The sequence below is a fragment of the Nerophis lumbriciformis genome, linkage group LG13, assembly GCF_033978685.3.
Source record: "Nerophis lumbriciformis linkage group LG13, RoL_Nlum_v2.1, whole genome shotgun sequence".
In the NCBI taxonomy this organism is placed as follows: Eukaryota; Metazoa; Chordata; class Actinopteri; order Syngnathiformes; family Syngnathidae; genus Nerophis; species Nerophis lumbriciformis.
In genome coordinates, this window is record NC_084560.2 from 1,396,709 (window position 1) to 1,423,808 (window position 27,100).

At 32.0% G+C, this 27,100-nt stretch overlaps 1 protein-coding gene across 3 annotated transcripts in view; it reads left to right on the forward strand.

Moving 5' to 3' along the window:
• The first annotated feature begins 2,652 nt into the window (after positions 1 to 2,652).
• The window catches only part of dnajb2 (DnaJ heat shock protein family (Hsp40) member B2), a 59,088-nt gene continuing 34,640 nt past the window's right edge, over positions 2,653 to 27,100 (forward strand). The window contains exons 1-2 of one of the 3 annotated variants that reach the window (XM_061971819.1): positions 2,653 to 2,863; positions 24,840 to 24,921. In XM_061971819.1, the coding sequence (XP_061827803.1) occupies positions 24,857 to 24,921 (65 nt within the window). In that variant the 5' untranslated portion in view covers positions 2,653 to 2,863; positions 24,840 to 24,856. Of the gene's footprint in view, positions 2,864 to 24,839; positions 24,922 to 26,690; positions 26,785 to 27,100 lie in introns of those variants that run through there. The other 2 variants (XM_061971817.1, XM_061971818.1) reach the window with 2 other exon arrangements.

A 27,100-nucleotide genomic window follows, 5' to 3' on the forward strand; every position in this document is an offset into this window, starting at 1 on the left:
TTTTTTAATACACTTGTCAAAACCCTTTTCCTTTGGCAAAAACATAAAATATGCAAAATATTAAAAAAATTATTCAAAAATCAAAATGGAATGAGGTAATTGTAGCCTCAGTTAGGTGAATAATTCATTACATTGTTTTTTTGTTTTTTTTACTTTAGAGAAATGACAGTTTGAAAAAGAAAAAACACAAAAAATATTGGGGACCAAAAAGGGTCCTACTTATGAAAATAAGACTTTTTATATTTTCAACATTTAAATCTTTAAATCCATCTGTTTTATGTCAAATAAAATATGCATTTTTTTCCCAAAACAATATTTCAGAGACAAATATTTGATGTGAAATAATTGGAACCTTGAATAGATCAATAATTTATAACATCATTAATTTTGATTTAGTATATATATATATATATATATATATATATATATATATATATATATATATATATATATAGATGAAATAGAGAAATAGAGATGACATAGTCTTGTGATTTTTTTCCCCCACACATACATATATATAAATATATATATATATATATATATATATATATATATATATATATATATATATATATATATATTAGTATATATATTAATATAAATATATATATATATATATATATATATACTGTATATAATTTAAAAAATAATTAAATATATATATATATATATATATATATATGTATTTGTATTTATATTTTATTATAAATAAATTAAAAAAAAATTTTTAATTGTTTTTTAAATAAATAAATATATATATATATATATATATATATATATATATATATATATATATATATATATATATATATATATATATATATATATATATATATATATATATATATACATGTATATATATATGTCTTAATAAGGTTATCCAAAAAATAGTGCTCGATACCGTAGTAGAGCGCAATATATGTATGTGTGGGAAAAAAATCACAAGACTATTTCATCTCTACAGGCCTGTTTCATGAGGGGGGGTACACTCAATCGTCAGGAGATTTTAATGGGAGCATTCGCATACCATGGTTTATATAGGGCACAGAGTGGGTGGGTACAGGCTGGTGTAGGGGCGTGGTGATTGGCTCATGGAGGTGTTTCCGTCTATGGCGGCATGTTGTTACAATTTCGCTGCGCTTGTTGAGGGATGACAGGTCTGGACGGTAAATAATAAACAGTTTCTCTTTCAAGCATAGGTTGCATCTTTTATTACCACTATTGTAAGGTGTGCTGGATGCAAGAATTTGCCATGTTATTGAATATTCAACATTATTGTCAATCACAAGGCTTCTTTCAGGAACAAAAACCTGCGAAATACCACAGAACTCAGCAAACACATTTGGGACCTCAAAGACAATAATGTTGAATATTCAATAACATGGCAAATTCTTGCATCCAGCACACCTTACAATAGTGGTAATAAAAGATGCAACCTATGCTTGAAAGAGAAACTGTTTATTATTTACCGTCCAGACCTGTCATCCCTCAACAAGCGCAGCGAAATTGTAACAACATGCCGCCATAGACGGAAACACCTCCTAGGTAACACATGAGCCAATCACCACGCCCCTAGGCCAGCCTGTACCCACCCACTCTGTGCCCTATATAAACCATGGTATGCGAATGCTCCCATTAAAATCTCCTGACGATTGAGGGTACCCCCCCTCATGAAACAGGCCTGTAGAGATGAAATAGTCTTGTGATTTTTTCCCACACATACATATATATATATATATATATATATATATATATATATATATATATATATATATATATATATATATATATATATATATATATATATATATATATGTGTGTATTTTTATTCTTTTTTAACAGTGACAACTTGTTTGCTCTTTTGTCACACCTTTTTATGTGTTTTTTTTCTCCTTTAATGGTATTTTAGGAATATGCCTCGGGCATATTGTTCTCAATTGTTGATGACTGATGATAACAACCAAACCTAACCCCCCCACGGCCCCCCTCCACACCCCGGATTGTAAATAATGTAAATAATTAAATGTGATTATCTTGTGTGATGACTGTATTATGATGATAGTATATATCTGATAGTATATATCTGTATCATGAATCAATTTAAGTGGATCCCGACTTAAAGAAGTGTAAAAACGTATTGGGGTGTTACCATTTAGTGGTCAATTGTACGGAATATGTGCAACCTACTAATAAAAGTCTCAATCAATCAAAAAAAGGCTTTTAAAAAAAATAGCGGTGGACTGCAAATGGCCACACTTTTGACACTCCTGAGTTACATCTATTAGCTCAGGCTAAATGCAGGTGAATATAGTTGTTATTAGTCTTATCTACCAAATGAGTGATATTTACTAGCTATAGTTTCATCACATGATCAACAAGCAGATGTTATGACTCATGTTGCATTGCCGACCAGCCAGAAGTGGGATCATTTGGCAATGACGATAAAAAGCGCTATATCTTGGCCATTTGACTGTTATAATATTTTATATGACATAAAACACGTCGGTGTATTTTAATTTACAATGACTAAAATATTTGTTGCTTTCCAGCACCTTGTCTTGCCCCGTGTGGCGCTGTGAAGCCCAGATGTACGAGTGTCATGGAACGCGGCGGCAGATGGGGCGTGTCTAATGACGTCATCACACTCCAGCATGTTCTCGGCGCTCTATTTCTTCCCTCAGCTGATTGTGACGTCATGTGTTCAGCTCGGACCGAGCACCGAGACGAAGCAGGGCCCGAAGAACCGCCAGTGTCCGCCGGGTTGTGGTCGGCGGGAGTACCGAGAGGCCAGGCCGGCGTTTGTTGCGAGGGGCGGCGGGGGACTTTTAGGGAGGAGACCGCGCGATAAGACTGGCAACACACGGTAGGTCAGTGACGTCATTGTTTGTCAGCACGACAACACGGTGGCCATGTTTGTGTTTATATTGTCTTTGTGTTTGTGTTTGTGTTGATATTGTCTTTGTGTTTGTGTTTGTGTTTGTGTTGATATTGTCTTTGTGTTGTGTTTGTGTTTGTGTGAGCGGGACGCCATTGCTCGTCTGCAAATACACGCGGCTCCCAGGGGCCTCCGTGCTGCGTTCAAGGCCTCACCGACACTTCGGAGTCAAATACTAGTCGCTGTTCTAAAGGACCATCATGTGTAGTGTAGTAGACCTAAGTATTCAACAAGTACTACCACCATGTGTAGTGTAGTACGCCTAAGTACTACCATGTAGTGTAGACAACATTAAATACAGTAGTGTAGTAAGCCTAAGTATTCATTAAGTACCACCATAATGACATCATTAAATACAGTAGTGTAGTTGACCTAAGTATTCATTAAGTACTACCATAATGACAACATTAAATACAGTAGTGTAGTAGACCTAAGTATTCATTAAGTACCACCATAATGACAACATTAAATACAGTAGTGTAGTAGACCTAAGTATTCATCAAGTACCACCATAATGACAACATTAAATACAGTAGTGTAGTAGACCTAAGTATTCATTAAGTACCACCATAATGACAACATTAAATACAGTAGTGTAGTAGACCTAAGTATTCATTAAGTACCACCATAATGACAACATTAAATACAGTAGTGTAGTAGACCTAAGTATTCATTAAGTACCACCATAATGACAACATTAAATACAGTAGTGTAGTAGACCTAAGTATTCATCAAGTACCACCATAATGACAACATTAAATACAGTAGTGTAGTAGACCTAAGTATTCATTAATTACCACCATAATGACAACATTAAATACAGTAGTGTAGTAGACCTAAGTATTCATTAATTACCACCATAATGACAACATTAGATACAGTAGTGTAGTAGACCTAAGTATTCATTAAGTACCACCATAATGACAACATTAAATACAGTAGTGTAGTAGACCTAAGTATTCATTAAGTACCACCATAATGACAACATTAAATACAGTAGTGTAGTAGACCTAAGTATTCATTAAGTACCACCATAATGACAACATTAAATACAGTAGTGTAGTAGACCTAAGTATTCATTAAGTACCACCATAATGACAACATTAAATACAGTAGTGTAGTAGACCTAAGTATTCATTAAGTACCGCCATAATGACAACATTAAATACAGTAGTGTAGTAGACCTAGGTATTCATTAAGTACCACCATAATGACAACATTAAATACAGTAGTGTAGTAGACCTAGGTATTCATTAAGTACCACCATAATGACAACATTAAATACAGTAGTGTAGTAGGCCTACGTATTCATTAAGTACCACCATAATGACAACATTAAATACAGTAGTGTAGTAGACCTAAGTATTCATTAATTACCACCATAATGACAACATTAAATACAGTAGTGTAGTAGACCTAAGTATTCATTAAGTACCACCATAATGACAACATTAAATACAGTAGTGTAGTAGGCCTACGTATTCATTAAGTACCATCATAATGACAACATTAAATACAGTAGTGTAGTAGACCTAAGTATTCATCAAGTACCACCATAATGACAACATTAAATACAGTAGTGTAGTAGACCTAAGTATTCATCAAGTACCACCATAATGACAACATTAAATACAGTAGTGTAGTAGACCTAAGTATTCATTAAGTACCACCATAATGACAACATTAAATACAGTAGTGTAGTATACCTAAGTATTCATTAAGTACCACCATAATGACAACATTAAATACAGTAGTGTAGTAGACCTAAGTATTCATTAAGTACCACCATAATGACAACATTAAATACAGTAGTGTAGTAGACCTAAGTATTCATTAAGTACCACCATAATGACAACATTAAATACAGTAGTGTAGTATACCTAAGTATTCATTAAGTACCACCATAATGACAACATTAAATACAGTAGTGTAGTAGACCTAAGTATTCATTAAGTACCACCATAATGACAACATTAAATACAGTAGTGTAGTAGACCTAAGTATTCATTAAGTACCACCATAATGACAACATTAAATACAGTAGTGTAGTAGACCTAAGTATTCATTAAGTACCACCATAATGACAACATTAAATACAGTAGTGTAGTAGACCTAAGTATTCATTAAGTACCACCATAATGACAACATTAAATACAGTAGTGTAGTAGACCTAAGTATTCATCAAGTACCACCATAATGACAACATTAAATACAGTAGTGTAGTAGACCTAAGTATTCATTAAGTACCACCATAATGACAACATTAAATACAGTAGTAAAGTAGACCTAAGTATTCATTAAGTACCACCATAATGACAACATTAAATACAGTAGTGTAGTAGGCCTACGTATTCATTAAGTACCACCATAATGACAACATTAAATACAGTAGTGTAGTAGACCTAAGTATTCATCAAGTACCACCATAATGACAACATTAAATACAGTAGTGTAGTAGACCTAAGTATTCATTAAGTACCACCATAATGACAACATTAAATACAGTAGTGTAGTAGACCTAAGTATTCATTAAGTACCACCATAATGACAACATTAAATACGGTAGTGTAGTAGACCTAAGTATTCATTAAGTACCACCATAATGACAACATTAAATACAGTAGTGTAGTAGACCTAAGTATTCATTAAGTACCACCATAATGACAACATTAAATACAGTAGTGTAGTAGACCTAAGTATTCATTAAGTACCGCCATAATGACAACATTAAATACAGTAGTGTAGTAGACCTAGGTATTCATTAAGTACCACCATAATGACAACATTAAATACAGTAGTGTAGTAGACCTAGGTATTCATTAAGTACCACCATAATGACAACATTAAATACAGTAGTGTAGTAGGCCTACGTATTCATTAAGTACCATCATAATGACAACATTAAATACAGTAGTGTAGTAGACCTAAGTATTCATTAAGTACCACCATAATGACAACATTAAATACAGTAGTGTAGTAGACCTAAGTATTCATTAAGTACCACCATAATGACAACATTAAATACAGTAGTGTAGTAGGCCTAAGTATTCATTAAGTACCACCATAATGACAACATTAAATACAGTAGTGTAGTAGACCTAAGTATTCATTAAGTACCACCATAATGACAACAATAAAAACAGTAGTGTAGTAGACCTAAGTATTCATTAAGTACCACCATAATGACAACATTAAATACAGTAGTGTAGTAGACCTAAGTATTCATCAAGTACCACCATAATGACAACATTAAATACAGTAGTGTAGTAGACCTAAGTATTCATTAAGTACCACCATAATGACAACATTAAATACAGTAGTGTAGTAGACCTAAGTATTCATTAAGTACCACCATAATGACAACATTAAATACAGTAGTGTAGTAGACCTAAGTATTCATTAATTACCACCATAATGACAACATTAAATACAGTAGTGTAGTAGACCTAAGTATTCATTAAGTACCACCATAATGACAACATTAAATACAGTAGTGTAGTAGGCCTACGTATTCATTAAGTACCATCATAATGACAACATTAAATACAGTAGTGTAGTAGACCTAAGTATTCATTAAGTACCACCATAATGACAACATTAAATACAGTAGTGTAGTAGACCTAAGTATTCATCAAGTACCACCATAATGACAACATTAAATACAGTAGTGTAGTAGACCTAAGTATTCATCAAGTACCACCATAATGACAACATTAAATACAGTAGTGTAGTAGACCTAAGTATTCATCAAGTACCACCATAATGACAACATTAAATACAGTAGTGTAGTAGACCTAAGTATTCATTAAGTACCACCATAATGACAACATTAAATACAGTAGTGTAGTATACCTAAGTATTCATTAAGTACCACCATAATGACAACATTAAATACAGTAGTGTAGTAGACCTAAGTATTCATGAAGTACCACCATAATGACAACATTAAATACAGTAGTGTAGTAGACCTAAGTATTCATTAAGTACCACCATAATGACAACATTAAATACAGTAGTGTAGTATACCTAAGTATTCATTAAGTACCACCATAATGACAACATTAAATACAGTAGTGTAGTAGACCTAAGTATTCATTAAGTACCACCATAATGACAACATTAAATACAGTAGTGTAGTAGACCTAAGTATTCATTAAGTACCACCATAATGACAACATTAAATACAGTAGTGTAGTATACCTAAGTATTCATTAAGTACCACCATAATGACAACATTAAATACAGTAGTGTAGTAGACCTAAGTATTCATTAAGTACCACCATAATGACAACATTAAATACAGTAGTGTAGTAGACCTAAGTATTCATTAAGTACCACCATAATGACAACATTAAATACAGTAGTGTAGTAGACCTAAGTATTCATTAAGTACCACCATAATGACAACATTAAATACAGTAGTGTAGTAGACCTAAGTATTCATTAAGTACCACCATAATGACAACATTAAATACAGTAGTGTAGTAGACCTAAGTATTCATTAAGTACCACCATAATGACAACATTAAATACAGTAGTGTAGTAGACCTAAGTATTCATCAAGTACCACCATAATGACAACATTAAATACAGTAGTGTAGTAGACCTAAGTATTCATTAAGTACCACCATAATGACAACATTAAATACAGTAGTAAAGTAGACCTAAGTATTCATTAAGTACCACCATAATGACAACATTAAATACAGTAGTGTAGTAGGCCTACGTATTCATTAAGTACCACCATAATGACAACATTAAATACAGTAGTGTAGTAGACCTAAGTATTCATCAAGTACCACCATAATGACAACATTAAATACAGTAGTGTAGTAGACCTAAGTATTCATTAAGTACCACCATAATGACAACATTAAATACGGTAGTGTAGTAGACCTAAGTATTCATTAAGTACCACCATAATGACAACATTAAATACAGTAGTGTAGTAGACCTAAGTATTCATTAAGTACCACCATAATGACAACAATAAAAACAGTAGTGTAGTAGACCTAAGTATTCATTAAGTACCACCATAATGACAACATTAAATACAGTAGTGTAGTAGACCTAAGTATTCATCAAGTACCACCATAATGACAACATTAAATACAGTAGTGTAGTAGACCTAAGTATTCATTAAGTACCACCATAATGACAACATTAAATACAGTAGTGTAGTAGACCTAAGTATTCATTAAGTACCACCATAATGACAACATTAAATACAGTAGTGTAGTAGACCTAAGTATTCATTAAGTACCGCCATAATGACAACATTAAATACAGTAGTGTAGTAGACCTAGGTATTCATTAAGTACCACCATAATGACAACATTAAATACAGTAGTGTAGTAGACCTAGGTATTCATTAAGTACCACCATAATGACAACATTAAATACAGTAGTGTAGTAGACCTAAGTATTCATTAAGTACCACCATAATGACAACATTAAATACAGTAGTGTAGTAGACCTAAGTATTCATTAAGTACCACCATAATGACAACATTAAATACGGTAGTGTAGTAGACCTAAGTATTCATTAAGTACCACCATAATGACAACATTAAATACAGTAGTGTAGTAGACCTAAGTATTCATTAAGTACCACCATAATGACAACATTAAATACAGTAGTGTAGTAGACCTAAGTATTCATTAAGTACCGCCATAATGACAACATTAAATACAGTAGTGTAGTAGACCTAGGTATTCATTAAGTACCACCATAATGACAACATTAAATACAGTAGTGTAGTAGACCTAGGTATTCATTAAGTACCACCATAATGACAACATTAAATACAGTAGTGTAGTAGGCCTACGTATTCATTAAGTACCATCATAATGACAACATTAAATACAGTAGTGTAGTAGACCTAAGTATTCATTAAGTACCACCATAATGACAACATTAAATACAGTAGTGTAGTAGACCTAAGTATTCATTAAGTACCACCATAATGACAACATTAAATACAGTAGTGTAGTAGGCCTAAGTATTCATTAAGTACCACCATAATGACAACATTAAATACAGTAGTGTAGTAGACCTAAGTATTCATTAAGTACCACCATAATGACAACAATAAAAACAGTAGTGTAGTAGACCTAAGTATTCATTAAGTACCACCATAATGACAACATTAAATACAGTAGTGTAGTAGACCTAAGTATTCATCAAGTACCACCATAATGACAACATTAAATACAGTAGTGTAGTAGACCTAAGTATTCATTAAGTACCACCATAATGACAACATTAAATACAGTAGTGTAGTAGACCTAAGTATTCATTAAGTACCACCATAATGACAACATTAAATACAGTAGTGTAGTAGACCTAAGTATTCATTAATTACCACCATAATGACAACATTAAATACAGTAGTGTAGTAGACCTAAGTATTCATTAAGTACCACCATAATGACAACATTAAATACAGTAGTGTAGTAGGCCTACGTATTCATTAAGTACCATCATAATGACAACATTAAATACAGTAGTGTAGTAGACCTAAGTATTCATTAAGTACCACCATAATGACAACATTAAATACAGTAGTGTAGTAGACCTAAGTATTCATCAAGTACCACCATAATGACAACATTAAATACAGTAGTGTAGTAGACCTAAGTATTCATCAAGTACCACCATAATGACAACATTAAATACAGTAGTGTAGTAGACCTAAGTATTCATCAAGTACCACCATAATGACAACATTAAATACAGTAGTGTAGTAGACCTAAGTATTCATTAAGTACCACCATAATGACAACATTAAATACAGTAGTGTAGTATACCTAAGTATTCATTAAGTACCACCATAATGACAACATTAAATACAGTAGTGTAGTAGACCTAAGTATTCATGAAGTACCACCATAATGACAACATTAAATACAGTAGTGTAGTAGACCTAAGTATTCATTAAGTACCACCATAATGACAACATTAAATACAGTAGTGTAGTATACCTAAGTATTCATTAAGTACCACCATAATGACAACATTAAATACAGTAGTGTAGTAGACCTAAGTATTCATTAAGTACCACCATAATGACAACATTAAATACAGTAGTGTAGTAGACCTAAGTATTCATTAAGTACCACCATAATGACAACATTAAATACAGTAGTGTAGTATACCTAAGTATTCATTAAGTACCACCATAATGACAACATTAAATACAGTAGTGTAGTAGACCTAAGTATTCATTAAGTACCACCATAATGACAACATTAAATACAGTAGTGTAGTAGACCTAAGTATTCATTAAGTACCACCATAATGACAACATTAAATACAGTAGTGTAGTAGACCTAAGTATTCATTAAGTACCACCATAATGACAACATTAAATACAGTAGTGTAGTAGACCTAAGTATTCATTAAGTACCACCATAATGACAACATTAAATACAGTAGTGTAGTAGACCTAAGTATTCATTAAGTACCACCATAATGACAACATTAAATACAGTAGTGTAGTAGACCTAAGTATTCATCAAGTACCACCATAATGACAACATTAAATACAGTAGTGTAGTAGACCTAAGTATTCATTAAGTACCACCATAATGACAACATTAAATACAGTAGTAAAGTAGACCTAAGTATTCATTAAGTACCACCATAATGACAACATTAAATACAGTAGTGTAGTAGGCCTACGTATTCATTAAGTACCACCATAATGACAACATTAAATACAGTAGTGTAGTAGACCTAAGTATTCATCAAGTACCACCATAATGACAACATTAAATACAGTAGTGTAGTAGACCTAAGTATTCATTAAGTACCACCATAATGACAACATTAAATACGGTAGTGTAGTAGACCTAAGTATTCATTAAGTACCACCATAATGACAACATTAAATACAGTAGTGTAGTAGACCTAAGTATTCATTAAGTACCACCATAATGACAACAATAAAAACAGTAGTGTAGTAGACCTAAGTATTCATTAAGTACCACCATAATGACAACATTAAATACAGTAGTGTAGTAGACCTAAGTATTCATCAAGTACCACCATAATGACAACATTAAATACAGTAGTGTAGTAGACCTAAGTATTCATTAAGTACCACCATAATGACAACATTAAATACAGTAGTGTAGTAGACCTAAGTATTCATTAAGTACCACCATAATGACAACATTAAATACAGTAGTGTAGTAGACCTAAGTATTCATTAAGTACCGCCATAATGACAACATTAAATACAGTAGTGTAGTAGACCTAGGTATTCATTAAGTACCACCATAATGACAACATTAAATACAGTAGTGTAGTAGACCTAGGTATTCATTAAGTACCACCATAATGACAACATTAAATACAGTAGTGTAGTAGGCCTACGTATTCATTAAGTACCATCATAATGACAACATTAAATACAGTAGTGTAGTAGACCTAAGTATTCATTAAGTACCACCATAATGACAACATTAAATACAGTAGTGTAGTAGACCTAAGTATTCATTAAGTACCACCATAATGACAACATTAAATACAGTAGTGTAGTAGGCCTAAGTATTCATTAAGTACCACCATAATGACAACATTAAATACAGTAGTGTAGTAGACCTAAGTATTCATTAAGTACCACCATAATGACAACATTAAATACAGCAGTGTAGTAGACCTAAGTATTCATTAAGTACCACCATAATGACAACATTAAATACAGTAGTGTAGTAGACCTAAGTATTCATCAAGTACCACCATAATGACAACATTAAATACAGTAGTGTAGTAAGCCTAAGTATTCATTAAGTACCACCATAATGACAACATTAAATACAGTAGTGTAGTAGACCTAAGTATTCATTAAGTACCACCATAATGACAACATTAAATACAGTAGTGTAGTAGACCTAAGTATTCATTAAGTACCACCATAATGACAACATTAAATACAGTAGTGTAGTAGACCTAAGTATTCATCAAGTACCACCATAATGACAACATTAAATACAGTAATGTAGTAGACCTAAGTATTCATTAAGTACCACCATAATGACATCATTAAATACAGTAGTGTAGTAGACCTAAGTATTCATTAAGTACCACCATAATGACAACATTAAATACAGTAGTGTAGTAGACCTAAGTATTCATTAAGTACCACCATAATGACAACATTAAATACAGTAGTGTAGTGGACCTAAGTATTCATTAATAACAAGTCAGAGGCGTTATTTAACAGGCATATTAAATCATTGTGTTAATAATATTTAAGCGTGACAATATTAGTAACAATATAAATGAATAATTGTATACGATGTAATAACATTACCAATAATGTTATTTAACAATATACTGTATATATGTGTTTTTTTTGTCAAAAAATACAATGAATGATTTCAAAGAATGTTACACATAAAATTGTACAGTGTAAAAAATGACGACAATAGTGTAAAAATTATGTTAGCTCAGTCGCCAGAATATTTGACTGTAAAATGTCCTTATGCAGTAATACAAGACATATGCAGTAGTACACGACATATGCAGTAATACATCACATATGCAGTAATACATGACATATGCAGTAATACACAACATATGCAGTAGTACACGACATATGCAGTAATACACAACATATGCAGTAGTACACGACATATGCAGTAATACACGACATATGCAGTAGTACATGACATATGCAGTAATACACAGCATATGCAGTAATACAGGACATATGCAGTAATACATGACATATGCAGTAATACACGACATATGCAGTAATACACGACATATGCAGTAATACACGACATATGCAGTAATACACGACATATGCAGTAATACACGACATATGCAGTAATACACGACATATGCAGTAGTACACGACATATGCAGTAATACACGACATATGCAGTAATACACAGCATATGCAGTAATTCACAGCATATGCAGTAATACACGACATATGCAGTATTACACGACATATGCAGTAATACATGACATATGCAGTAATACACGACATATGCAGTAATACACAACATATGCAGTAATACACAACATATGCAGTAATACATGACATATGCAGTAATACACGACATATGCACTAATACACGACATATGCAGTAATACACGACATATGCAGTAATACATGACATATGCAGTAATACACGACATATGCAGTAATACACGACATATGCAGTAATACACGACATATGCAGTAATACACAGCATATGCAGTAATACACAGCATATGCAGTAATACACGATATATGCAGTAATACACGACATATGCAGTAATACACGACATATGCAGTAATACACGACATATGCAGTAATACACGACATATGCAGTAATACACGACATATGCAGTAATACACGACATATGCAGTAATACACGACATATGCAGTAATACACGACATATGCAGTAATACATGACATATGCAGTAATACATGACATATGCAGTAATACACGACATATGCAGTAATACACGACATATGCAGTAATACACGACATATGCAGTAATACACGACATATGCAGTAATACATGACATATGCAGTAGTACATGACATATGCAGTAATACACGACATATGCAGTAATACAAGACATATGCAGTAATACATGACATATGCAGTAGTACACGACATATGCAGTAATACACGACATATGCAGTAGTACACGACATATGCAGTAATACACGACATATGCAGTAGTACATGACATATGCAGTAATACACAGCATATGCAGTAATACACAGCATATGCAGTAATACAGGACATATGCAGTAATACATGACATATGCAGTAATACATGACATATGCAGTAATACATCACATATGCAGTATTACACGACATATGCAGTAATACACGACATATGCAGTAATACACAGCATATGCAGTAATACAGGACATATGCAGTAATACATGACATATGCAGTAATACAAGACATATGCAGTAATACATGACATATGCAGTAATACACGACATATGCAGTAGTACATGACATATGCAGTAATACATGACATATGCAGTAATACATGACATATGCAGTAATACATGACATATGCAGTAATACACGACATATGCAGTAATACATGACATATGCAGTAATACACGACATATGCAGTAATACACGACATATGCAGTAGTACACGACATATGCAGTAATACACGACATATGCAGTAATAAAGGACATATGCAGTAGTACACGACATATGCAGTAATACACATATGCAGTAATACACGACATATGCAGTAATACACGACATATGCAGTAATACACGACATATGCAGTAATACATGACATATGCAGTAGTACATGACATATGCAGTAATACACGACATATGCAGTAATACAAGACATATGCAGTAATACATGACATATGCAGTAGTACACGACATATGCAGTAATACACGACATATGCAGTAGTACACGACATATGCAGTAATACACGACATATGCAGTAATACACGACATATGCAGTAGTACACAACATATGCAGTAATACACGACATATGCAGTAATACACGACATATGCAGTAATACACGACATATGCAGTAGTACACGACATATGCAGTAATACACGACATATGCAGTAATACACGACATATGCAGTAATACATGACATATGCAGTAATACACGACATATGCAGTAATACACGACATATGCAGTAATACACGACATATGCAGTAATACACGACATATGCAGTAATACATGACATATGCAGTAATACATGACATATGCAGTAATACACGACATATGCAGTAATACACGACATATGCAGTAATAAACGACATATGCAGTAATACATGACATATGCAGTAATACACGACATATGCAGTAATACACGACATATGCAGTAGTACACGACATATGCAGTAGTACACGACATATGCAGTAATACATGACATATGCAGTAATACACGACATATGCAGTAATACACGACATATGCAGTAATACACAGCATATGCAGCAATACACAGCATATGCAGTAATAAAGGACATATGCAGTAATATACGACATATGCAGTAATACACGACATATGCAGTAGTACATGACATATGCAGTAATACACGACATATGCAGTAATACACGACATATGCAGTAATACACGACATATGCAGTAGTACATGACATATGCAGTAATACACAGCATATGCAGTAATACAGGACATATGCAGTAATACACGACATATGCAGTAATACATGACATATGCAGTAATACACGACATATGCAGTAATAAACGACATATGCAGTAATACATGACATATGCAGTAATACACGACATATGCAGTAATACATGACATATGCAGTAATACACGACATATGCAGTAATACACGACATATGCAGTAATAAACGACATATGCAGTAATACATGACATATGCAGTAATACACGACATATGCAGTAATACACGACATATGCAGTAGTACACGACATATGCAGTAGTACACGACATATGCAGTAATACATGACATATGCAGTAATACACGACATATGCAGTAATACACGACATATGCAGTAATACACAGCATATGCAGCAATACACAGCATATGCAGTAATAAAGGACATATGCAGTAATATACGACATATGCAGTAATACACGACATATGCAGTAGTACATGACATATGCAGTAATACACGACATATGCAGTAATACACGACATATGCAGTAATACACGACATATGCAGTAGTACATGACATATGCAGTAATACACAGCATATGCAGTAATACAGGACATATGCAGTAATACACGACATATGCAGTAATACATGACATATGCAGTAATACACGACATATGCAGTAATACATGACATATGCAGTAATACATGACATATGCAGTAATACACAGCATATGCAGTAATACACAGCATATGCAGTAATACACAGCATATGCAGTAATACAGGACATATGCAGTAATACACGACATATTCAGTAATACACGACATATGCAGTAATACACGACATATGCAGTAATACACGACATATGCAGTAATACACGACATATGCAGTAATACACGACATATGCAGTAATACACAACATATGCAGTAATACACGACATATGCAGTAATACACAGCATATGCAGTAATACACAGCATATGCAGTAATACACAGCATATGCAGTAATACAGGACATATGCAGTAATACACGACATATTCAGTAATACACGACATATGCAGTAATACACGACATATGCAGTAATACACGACATATGCAGTAATACACGACATATGCAGTAGTACACGACATATGCAGTAATACACGACATATGCAGTAATACACGACATATGCAGTAATACACGACATATGCAGTAATACATGACATATGCAGTAATACACGACATATGCAGTAATACATGACATATGCAGTAATACACGACATATGCAGTAATACACGACATATGCAGTAATACATGACATATGCAGTAATACACGACATATGCAGTAATACACGACATATGCAGTAATACACGACATATGCAGTAATACACGACATATGCAGTAGTACACGACATATGCAGTAGTACACGACATATGCAGTAATACACGACATATGCAGTAGTACACGACATATGCAGTAATACATGACATATGCAGTAATACACGACATATGCAGTAATACATGACATATGCAGTAATACATGACATATGCAGTAATACACGACATATGCAGTAATACACGACATATGCAGTAATACATGACATATGCAGTAATACACGACATATGCAGTAATACACGACATATGCAGTAATACACGACATATGCAGTAATACATGACATATGCAGTAATACACGACATATGCAGTAATACATGACATATGCAGTAATACACGACATATGCAGTAATACACGACATATGCAGTAATACACGACATATGCAGTAATACATGACATATGCAGTAATACATCACATATGCAGTAATACATGACATATGCAGTAATACTTGACATATGCAGTAATACACGACATATGCAGTAATACACGACATATGCAGTAATACACGACATATGCAGTAATACACGACATATGCAGTAATACACGACATATGCAGTAGTACACGACATATGCAGTAATACATGACATATGCAGTAATACACAGCATATGCAGTAATACACGACATATGCAGTAGTACACGACATATGCAGTAATACATGACATATGCAGTAATACATCACATATGCAGTAATACACGACATATGCAGTAGTACACGACATATGCAGTAATACATGACATATGCAGTAATACACGACATATGCAGTAATACACAACATATGCAGTAATACATGACATATGCAGTAGTACACGACATATGCAGTAATACACAGCATATGCAGTAATACACGACATATGCAGTAATACACGACATATTCAGTAATACACGACATATGCAGTAATACACGACATATGCAGTAATACATGACATATGCAGTAATACATGACATATGCAGTAATACATGACATATGCAGTAATACACGACATATGCAGTAATACACGACATATGCAGTAGTACACGACATATGCAGTAATACATGACATATGCAGTAATACACAGCATATGCAGTAATACACGACATATGCAGTAATACATGACATATGCAGTAATACACAACATATGCAGTAATACACGACATATTCAGTAATACACGACATATGCAGTAATACACGACATATTCAGTAATACACGACATATGCAGTAGTACACGACATATGCAGTAATACATGACATATGCAGTAATACATCACATATGCAGTAATACACGACATATGCAGTAATACACGACATATGCAGTAGTACACGACATATGCAGTAATACATGACATATGCAGTAATACACGACATATGCAGTAATACAGGACATATGCAGTAATACATGACATATGCAGTAGTACACGACATATGCAGTAATACACAGCATATGCAGTAATACAGGACATATGCAGTAATACACGACATATGCAGTAATACACGACATATGCAGTAATACATGACATATGCAGTAATACACGACATATGCAGTAATACACGACATATGCAGTAATACACGACATATGCAGTAATACACGACATATGCAGTAATACACGACATATGCAGTAGTACACGACATATGCAGTAATACACGACATATGCAGTAATACACGACATATGTAGTAATACACGACATATGCAGTAATACACAACATATGCAGTAATACACGACATATGCAGTAATACACAGCATATGCAGTAATACACGACATATGCAGTAATACACGACAGTTTGTACATGAATATTGTAAATATTTTGGGGATTTCAAATGCATGGCAATTGTGTACTAATATCATATTTATATTCATATATTATTCCCTGTTACAAGGCAGACATAAATAAGTAGTAGTAGTAGTTTTAGTATTTTTTTACTCACATGTTTTTATGTCCTACTTTTATTTATACTTTTTGTATTCTTACTAATACTTTGTGTGTTTGTCTCCTAGAATGTTAAAATGTGACACATTTTGTCGCTGCCATTGCATAAAAACATGTGAGTTTGTGGTGTGGTGGGTCACATGTGTAAATGCTGTTCTGACAAAGGTAAACAATGCATGCGTCTTCTAGACCAGTGATTCTCAAACTTTTTTTGTCATCCCCCACTTTGGACAAGGGGGAGTTTTCAAGCCCCACCTGCCCCCATCGCCCCAACAGAGCGCTAATGCCAAGCTTTAACATTTTCAAATGTATTGAACATCAAGTTGTATACATTCAAACTCAATAACATAAAATAACATCAAGTTCAATAATAAATAAAATAACTGTGCAGCTGTGGTATAACTTGCATCAAGTTCAATAATAAATCAAAAAAAGTGTTATAACTTGCATCACGTTCAATAATAAATCAAAAAAACTGTTATAACTTGCATCAAGTTCAATAATAAATCAAAAAAAGTGTTATAACTTGCATCACGTTCAATAATAAATCAAAAAAAGTGTTATAACTTGCATCAAGTTCAATAATAAATCAAATAAGTGTTATAACTTGCATCAAGTTCAATAATAAATCAAAAAAAATGTTATAACTTGCATCAAGTTCAATAATAAATAAAACAAGTGTTATAACTTGCATCAAGTTCATTAATAAATCAAAAAGTGTTATAACTTGCATCAAGTTCAATAATAAATCAAAAAAAGTGTTATAACTTGCATCAAGTTCAATAATAAATCAAATAACTTGCATCAAGTTCAATAATAAATCAAAAAAAGTGTTATAACTTGCATCAAGTTCAATAATAAATAAAACAAAAGTGTTATAACTTGCATCAAGTTCAATAATAAATAAAACAAAAGTGTTATAACTTGCATCAAGTTCAATAATAAAAAAAGTGTTATAACTTGCATCAAGTTCAATATTAAATCAAATAAAAGTGTTATAACTTGCATCAAGTTCAATAATAAATCAAAAAAAGTGTTATAACTTGCATCAAGTTCAATAATAAATAAATAAAAGTGTTATAACTTGCATCAAGTTCAATAATAAATCAAAAAGTGTTATAACTTGCATCAAGTTCAATAATAAATCAAAAAGTGTTATAACTTGCATCACGTTCAATAATAAATCAAAAAAACTGTTATAACTTGCATCAAGTTCAATAATAAATCAAAAAAAGTGTTATAACTTGCATCACGTTCAATAATAAATCAAAAAAAGTGTTATAACTTGCATCAAGTTCAATAATAAATCAAATAAGTGTTATAACTTGCATCAAGTTCAATAATAAATCAAAAAAAATGTTATAACTTGCATCAAGTTCAATAATAAATAAAACAAGTGTTATAACTTGCATCAAGTTCAATAATAAATCAAAGTGTTATAACTTGCATCAAGTTCAATAATAAATCAAAACAAGTGTTATAACTTGCATCAAGTTCAATAATAAATCAAATAACTTGCATCAAGCTCAATAATAAATCAAAAAAAGTGTTATAACTTGCATCAAGTTCAATAATAAATAAAACAAAAGTGTTATAACTTGCATCAAGTTCAATAATAAAAAAAAGTGTTATAACTTGCATCAAGTTCAATATTAAATCAAATAAAAGTGTTATAACTTGCATCAACTTCAATAATAAAAAAAGTGTTATAACTTGCATCAAGTTCAATAATAAATAAATAAAAGTGTTATAACTTGCATCAAGTTCAATAAAAAAAAAAAGTGTTATAACTTGCATCAAGTTCAATAATAAATCAAAAAGTGTTATAACTTGCATCACGTTCAATAATAAATCAAAAAAAGTGTTATAACTTGCATCAAGTTCAATAATAAATCAAATAACTTGCATCTAGTTCAATAATAAATAAATAAAAAAGTGTTATAACTTGCATCAAGTTCAATAATAAATAAAACAAAAGTGTTATAACTTGCATCAAGTTCAATAATAAAAAAAGTGTTATAACTTGCATCAAGTTCAATATTAAATCAAATAAAAGTGTTATAACTTGCATCAAGTTCAATAATAAATCAAAAAGTGTTATAACTTGCATCAAGTTCAATAATAAATCAAAAAAAGTGTTATAACTTGCATCAAGTTCAATAATAAATCAAATAACTTGCATCAAGTTCAATAATAAATAAAGAAAAGTGTTATAACTTGCATCAAGTTCAATAATAAATAAATAAAAGTGTTATAACTTGCATCAAGTTCAATAATAAAAAAAAAAAGTGTTATAACTTGCATCAAGTTCAATAATAAATCAAAAAGTGTTATAACTTGCATCACGTTCAATAATAAATCAAAAAAAGTGTTATAACTTGCATCAAGTTCAATAATAAATCAAATAACTTGCATCAAGTTCAATAATAAATCAAAAAAAAGTTTTATAACTTGCATCAAGTTCAATAATAAATAAAACAAAAGTGTTATAACTTGCATCAAGTTCAATATTAAATCAAATAAAAGTGTTATAACTTGCATCAAGTTCAATAATAAATCAAATAACTTGCATCAAGTTCAATAATAAATCAAAAAAAGTGTTATAACTTGCATCAAGTTCAATAATAAATAAATAAAAGTGTTATAACTTGCATCAAGTTCAATAATAAATAAATAAAAGTGTTATAACTTGCATCAAGTTCAATAATTAAAAAAAAAAGTGTTATAACTTGCATCAAGTTCAATAATAAATCAAAAAGTGTTATAACTTGCATCACGTTCAATAATAAATCAAAAAAAGTGTTATAACTTGCATCAAGTTCAATAATAAATCAAATAACTTGCATCAAGTTCAATAATAAATAAAAAAAAGTGTTATAACTTGCATCAAGTTCAATAATAAATAAAACAAAAGTGTTATAACTTGCATCAAGTTCAATAATAAATCAAATAAAAGTGTTATAACTTGCATCAAGTTCAATAATAAATCAAATAACTTGCATCAAGTTCAATAATAAATCAAATAACTTGCATCAAGTTCATTAATAAATCAAAAAGTGTTATAACTTGCATCAAGTTCAATAATAAATCAAAAAAAGTGTTATAACTTGCATCAAGTTCAATAATAAATCAAATAACTTGCATCAAGTTCAATAATAAATCAAAAAAAGTGTTATAACTTGCATCAAGTTCAATAATAAATAAAACAAAAGTGTTATAACTTGCATCAAGTTCAATAATAAATAAAACAAAAGTGTTATAACTTGCATCAAGTTCAATAATAAAAAAAGTGTTATAACTTGCATCAAGTTCAATATTAAATCAAATAAAAGTGTTATAACTTGCATCAAGTTCAATAATAAATCAAAAAAAGTGTTATAACTTGCATCAAGTTCAATAATAAATAAATAAAAGTGTTATAACTTGCATCAAGTTCAATAATAAATCAAAAAGTGTTATAACTTGCATCAAGTTCAATAATAAATCAAAAAGTGTTATAACTTGCATCACGTTCAATAATAAATCAAAAAAACTGTTATAACTTGCATCAAGTTCAATAATAAATCAAAAAAAGTGTTATAACTTGCATCACGTTCAATAATAAATCAAAAAAAGTGTTATAACTTGCATCAAGTTCAATAATAAATCAAATAAGTGTTATAACTTGCATCAAGTTCAATAATAAATCAAAAAAAATGTTATAACTTGCATCAAGTTCAATAATAAATAAAACAAGTGTTATAACTTGCATCAAGTTCAATAATAAATCAAAGTGTTATAACTTGCATCAAGTTCAATAATAAATCAAAACAAGTGTTATAACTTGCATCAAGTTCAATAATAAATCAAATAACTTGCATCAAGTTCAATAATAAATCAAAAAAAGTGTTATAACTTGCATCAAGTTCAATAATAAATAAAACAAAAGTGTTATAACTTGCATCAAGTTCAATAATAAAAAAAAGTGTTATAACTTGCATCAAGTTCAATATTAAATCAAATAAAAGTGTTATAACTTGCATCAACTTCAATAATAAAAAAAAGTGTTATAACTTGCATCAAGTTCAATAATAAATAAATAAAAGTGTTATAACTTGCATCAAGTTCAATAAAAAAAAAAAGTGTTATAACTTGCATCAAGTTCAATAATAAATCAAAAAGTGTTATAACTTGCATCACGTTCAATAATAAATCAAAAAAAGTGTTATAACTTGCATCAAGTTCAATAATAAATCAAATAACTTGCATCTAGTTCAATAATAAATAAATAAAAAAGTGTTATAACTTGCATCAAGTTCAATAATAAATAAAACAAAAGTGTTATAACTTGCATCAAGTTCAATAATAAAAAAAGTGTTATAACTTGCATCAAGTTCAATATTAAATCAAATAAAAGTGTTATAACTTGCATCAAGTTCAATAATAAATCAAAAAGTGTTATAACTTGCATCAAGTTCAATAATAAATCAAAAAAAGTGTTATAACTTGCATCAAGTTCAATAATAAATCAAATAACTTGCATCAAGTTCAATAATAAATAAAGAAAAGTGTTATAACTTGCATCAAGTTCAATAATAAATAAATAAAAGTGTTATAACTTGCATCAAGTTCAATAATAAAAAAAAAGTGTTATAACTTGCATCAAGTTCAATAATAAATCAAAAAGTGTTATAACTTGCATCACGTTCAATAATAAATCAAAAAAAGTGTTATAACTTGCATCAAGTTCAATAATAAATCAAATAACTTGCATCAAGTTCAATAATAAATCAAAAAAAAGTTTTATAACTTGCATCAAGTTCAATAATAAATAAAACAAAAGTGTTATAACTTGCATCAAGTTCAATATTAAATCAAATAAAAGTGTTATAACTTGCATCAAGTTCAATAATAAATCAAATAACTTGCATCAAGTTCAATAATAAATCAAAAAAAGTGTTATAACTTGCATCAAGTTCAATAATAAATAAATAAAAGTGTTATAACTTGCATCAAGTTCAATAATAAATAAATAAAAGTGTTATAACTTGCATCAAGTTCAATAATTAAAAAAAAAAGTGTTATAACTTGCATCAAGTTCAATAATAAATCAAAAAGTGTTATAACTTGCATCACGTTCAATAATAAATCAAAAAAAGTGTTATAACTTGCATCAAGTTCAATAATAAATCAAATAACTTGCATCAAGTTCAATAATAAATAAAAAAAAGTGTTATAACTTGCATCAAGTTCAATAATAAATAAAACAAAAGTGTTATAACTTGCATCAAGTTCAATAATAAATCAAATAAAAGTGTTATAACTTGCATCAAGTTCAATAATAAATCAAATAACTTGCATCAAGTTCAATAATAAATCAAATAACTTGCATCAAGTTCAATAATAAATCAAAAAAAGTGTTATAACTTGCATCAAGTTCAATAATAAATAAAACAAAAGTGTTATAACTTGCATCAAGTTCAATAATAAATCAAACAAAAGTGTTATAACTTGCATCAAGTTCAATAATAAATAAAAAAAAGTGTTATAACTTGCATCAAGTTCAATAATAAATCAAAAAAAGTGTTATAACTTGCATCAAGTTCAATAATAAATCAAAAAAAGTGTTATAACTTGCATCAAGTTCAATAATAAATCAAATAACTTGCATCAAGTTCAATAATAAATACAATAAAAGTGCCACTTTGCAATCTTTGCAAAAACAAAAGGAGGAGCTATGCATTTGGCAAGACAGGGCAAGTGACAGCACTTTGCCCCAGGAGAGCCACCTTGCTTCACTGTGAAACAGCACGGCTGTATGATCAGCTCCCATTTCCTCACACAGTGCAGAGAACAGTCGCGCTTTCAGTGGTCGTGTTTTGATCAAATTTACCGCGCTCACAACATGTTAAAACCTCATTGAGTTCGGGGCTAAGCTGCCTTGACGCGAGTGCTTCCCGGTGAATGACACAGTGTGTGCCCGTCACATTTTTGTTTCTCTGCAGGCGCTGGCTCTGGCTCGACGACCTTTGAGGTGCGATCGAGTCACAAATGTATATATTTGTGTAATTGTGATCCACACATTAACCTGCTACCCATCCGCGCGAAAGTTTGTTCCGCTTAGCCCCGCCCCCATTAGTTACTGTTGCTATGTCTGTCAAACTTTCGCTCGTACCGAGAAATATAAAGCCTACAGTAAAAATAAGTACCGGTAATTTCCATTTATTTATATAGCGGATTTCACAGACAGAATCACAAAGTGATTTACAGTGTCTATAGAAAATGAAAGCATAGTAAAAAACAATAATCTAAGAATATAATAATTAAAAAAAAAAAATTTAAAGTGAAATTTCCTCCCGTTCCTCGCGCCCCACCTGTCATGTCTCTATTCCCCACCAGTGGGGCGCGCCCCACACTTTGAGAAACGCTGTTCTAGACTGACATCTCAAGTCAAGGTTGTTGTTGTGACGATGCTTTGTCCTGCTCACCTACTTCCACATGTTCCCACCCCAGGTTCCCTCCCAGGAGAAATGGTGGATTACTACACCGTCTTGGGAGTTTCCAAAACGTCCACTCAGGATGACATCAAGAAGGCGTGAGTTCACTTTGTCACACTGTCAATGCCTTCGTTATTCTGCGCGTGCAGATAGTTAACAGTTTGAAAGAATATTGAAGAAATGGTGGATTACTACACCGTCTTGGGAGTTTCCAAAACGTCCACTCAGGATGACATCAAGAAGGCGTGAGTTCACTTCCTCGCACTGTCAATGCCTTCGTTATTCTGCGCGTGCAGATAGTTAACAGTTTGAAAGAATATGAAGAATATTGAAGAAATGGTGGATTACTACACCGTCTTGGGAGTTTCCAAAACGTCCACTCAGGATGACATCAAGAAGGCGTGAGTTCACTTCCTCGCACTGTCAATGCCTTCGTTATTCTGCGTGTGCAGATAGTTTACAGTTTGAAAGAATATAAAGAATATTGAAGAAATGGTGGATTACTACACCGTCTTGGGAGTTTCCAAAACGTCCACTCAGGATGACATCAAGAAGGTGTGAGTTCACTTCCTCGCACTGTCAATGCCTTCGTTATTCTGCGCGTGCAGATAGTTAACAGTTTGAAAGAATATAAAGAATATTGAAGAAATGGTGGATTACTACACCGTCTTGGGAGTTTCCAAAACGTCCACTCAGGATGACATCAAGAAGGCGTGAGTTCACTTCCTCGCACTGTCAATGCCTTCGTTATTCTGCGCGTGCAGATAGTTAACAGTTTGAAAGAATATAAAGAATATTGAAGAAATGGTGGATTACTACACCGTCTTGGGAGTTTCCAAAACGTCCACTCAGGATGACATCAAGAAGGCGTGAGTTCACTTCCTCGCACTGTCAATGCCTTCGTTATTCTGCGCGTGCAGATAGTTAACAGTTTGAAAGAATATAAAGAATATTGAAGAAATGGTGGATTACTACACCGTCTTGGGAGTTTCCAAAACGTCCACTCAGGATGACATCAAGAAGGTGTGAGTTCACTTCCTCGCACTGTCAATGCCTTCGTTATTCTGCGCGTGCAGATAGTTAACAGTTTGAAAGAATATAAAGAATATTGAAGAAATGGTGGATTACTACACCGTTTTGGGAGTTTCCAAAACGTCCACTCAGGATGACATCAAGAATGTGTGAGTTCACTTCCTCGCACTGTCAATGCCTTCGTTATTCTGCGCGTGCAGATAGTTAACAGTTTGAAAGAATATAAAGAATATTGAAGAAATGGTGGATTACTACACCGTCTTGGGAGTTTCCAAAACGTCCACTCAGGATGACATCAAGAAGGTGTGAGTTCACTTCCTCGCACTGTCAATGCCTTCGTTATTCTGCGCGTGCAGATAGTTAACAGTTTGAAAGAATATAAAGAATATTGAAGAAATGGTGGATTACTACACCGTTTTGGGAGTTTCCAAAACGTCCACTCAGGATGACATCAAGAATGTGTGAGTTCACTTCCTCGCACTGTCAATGCCTTCGTTATTCTGCGCGTGCAGATAGTTAACAGTTTGAAAGAATATAAAGAATATTGAAGAAATGGTGGATTACTACACCGTCTTGGGAGTTTCCAAAACGTCCACTCAGGATGACATCAAGAAGGTGTGAGTTCATTTCCTCGCACTGTCAATGCCTTCGTTATTCTGCGTGTGCAGATAGTTAACAGTTTGAAAGAATATAAAGAATATTGAAGAAATGGTGGATTACTACACCGTCTTGGGAGTTTCCAAAACGTCCACTCAGGATGACATCAAGAAGGCGTGAGTTCACTTCCTCGCACTGTCAATGCCTTCGTTATTCTGCGCGTGCAGATAGTTAACAGTTTGAAAGAATATAAAGAATATTGAAGAAATGGTGGATTACTACACCGTCTTGGGAGTTTCCAAAACGTCCACTCAGGATGACATCAAGAAGGCGTGAGTTCACTTCCTCGCACTGTCAATGCCTTCGTTATTCTGCGCGTGCAGATAGTTAACAGTTTGAAGGAAAAATGATTGATGTTCCTTCTTTCAAATGAATTTTCTTCCTCAGTTTGATTTCTTTACACGTCTACACAGTAGCTAAGTTACAAAGGATGGAAAGGACAATGCAGGTATAAAATAGACTAAATATAGCAATATAAAATTAAACATAAATACGTAATATTTACATAATATATTTATATATATTTAGGTGTGTAAGATTGAAAATATGACGTCCATTGTGTGATGTATTCACTAACGTTGACACATG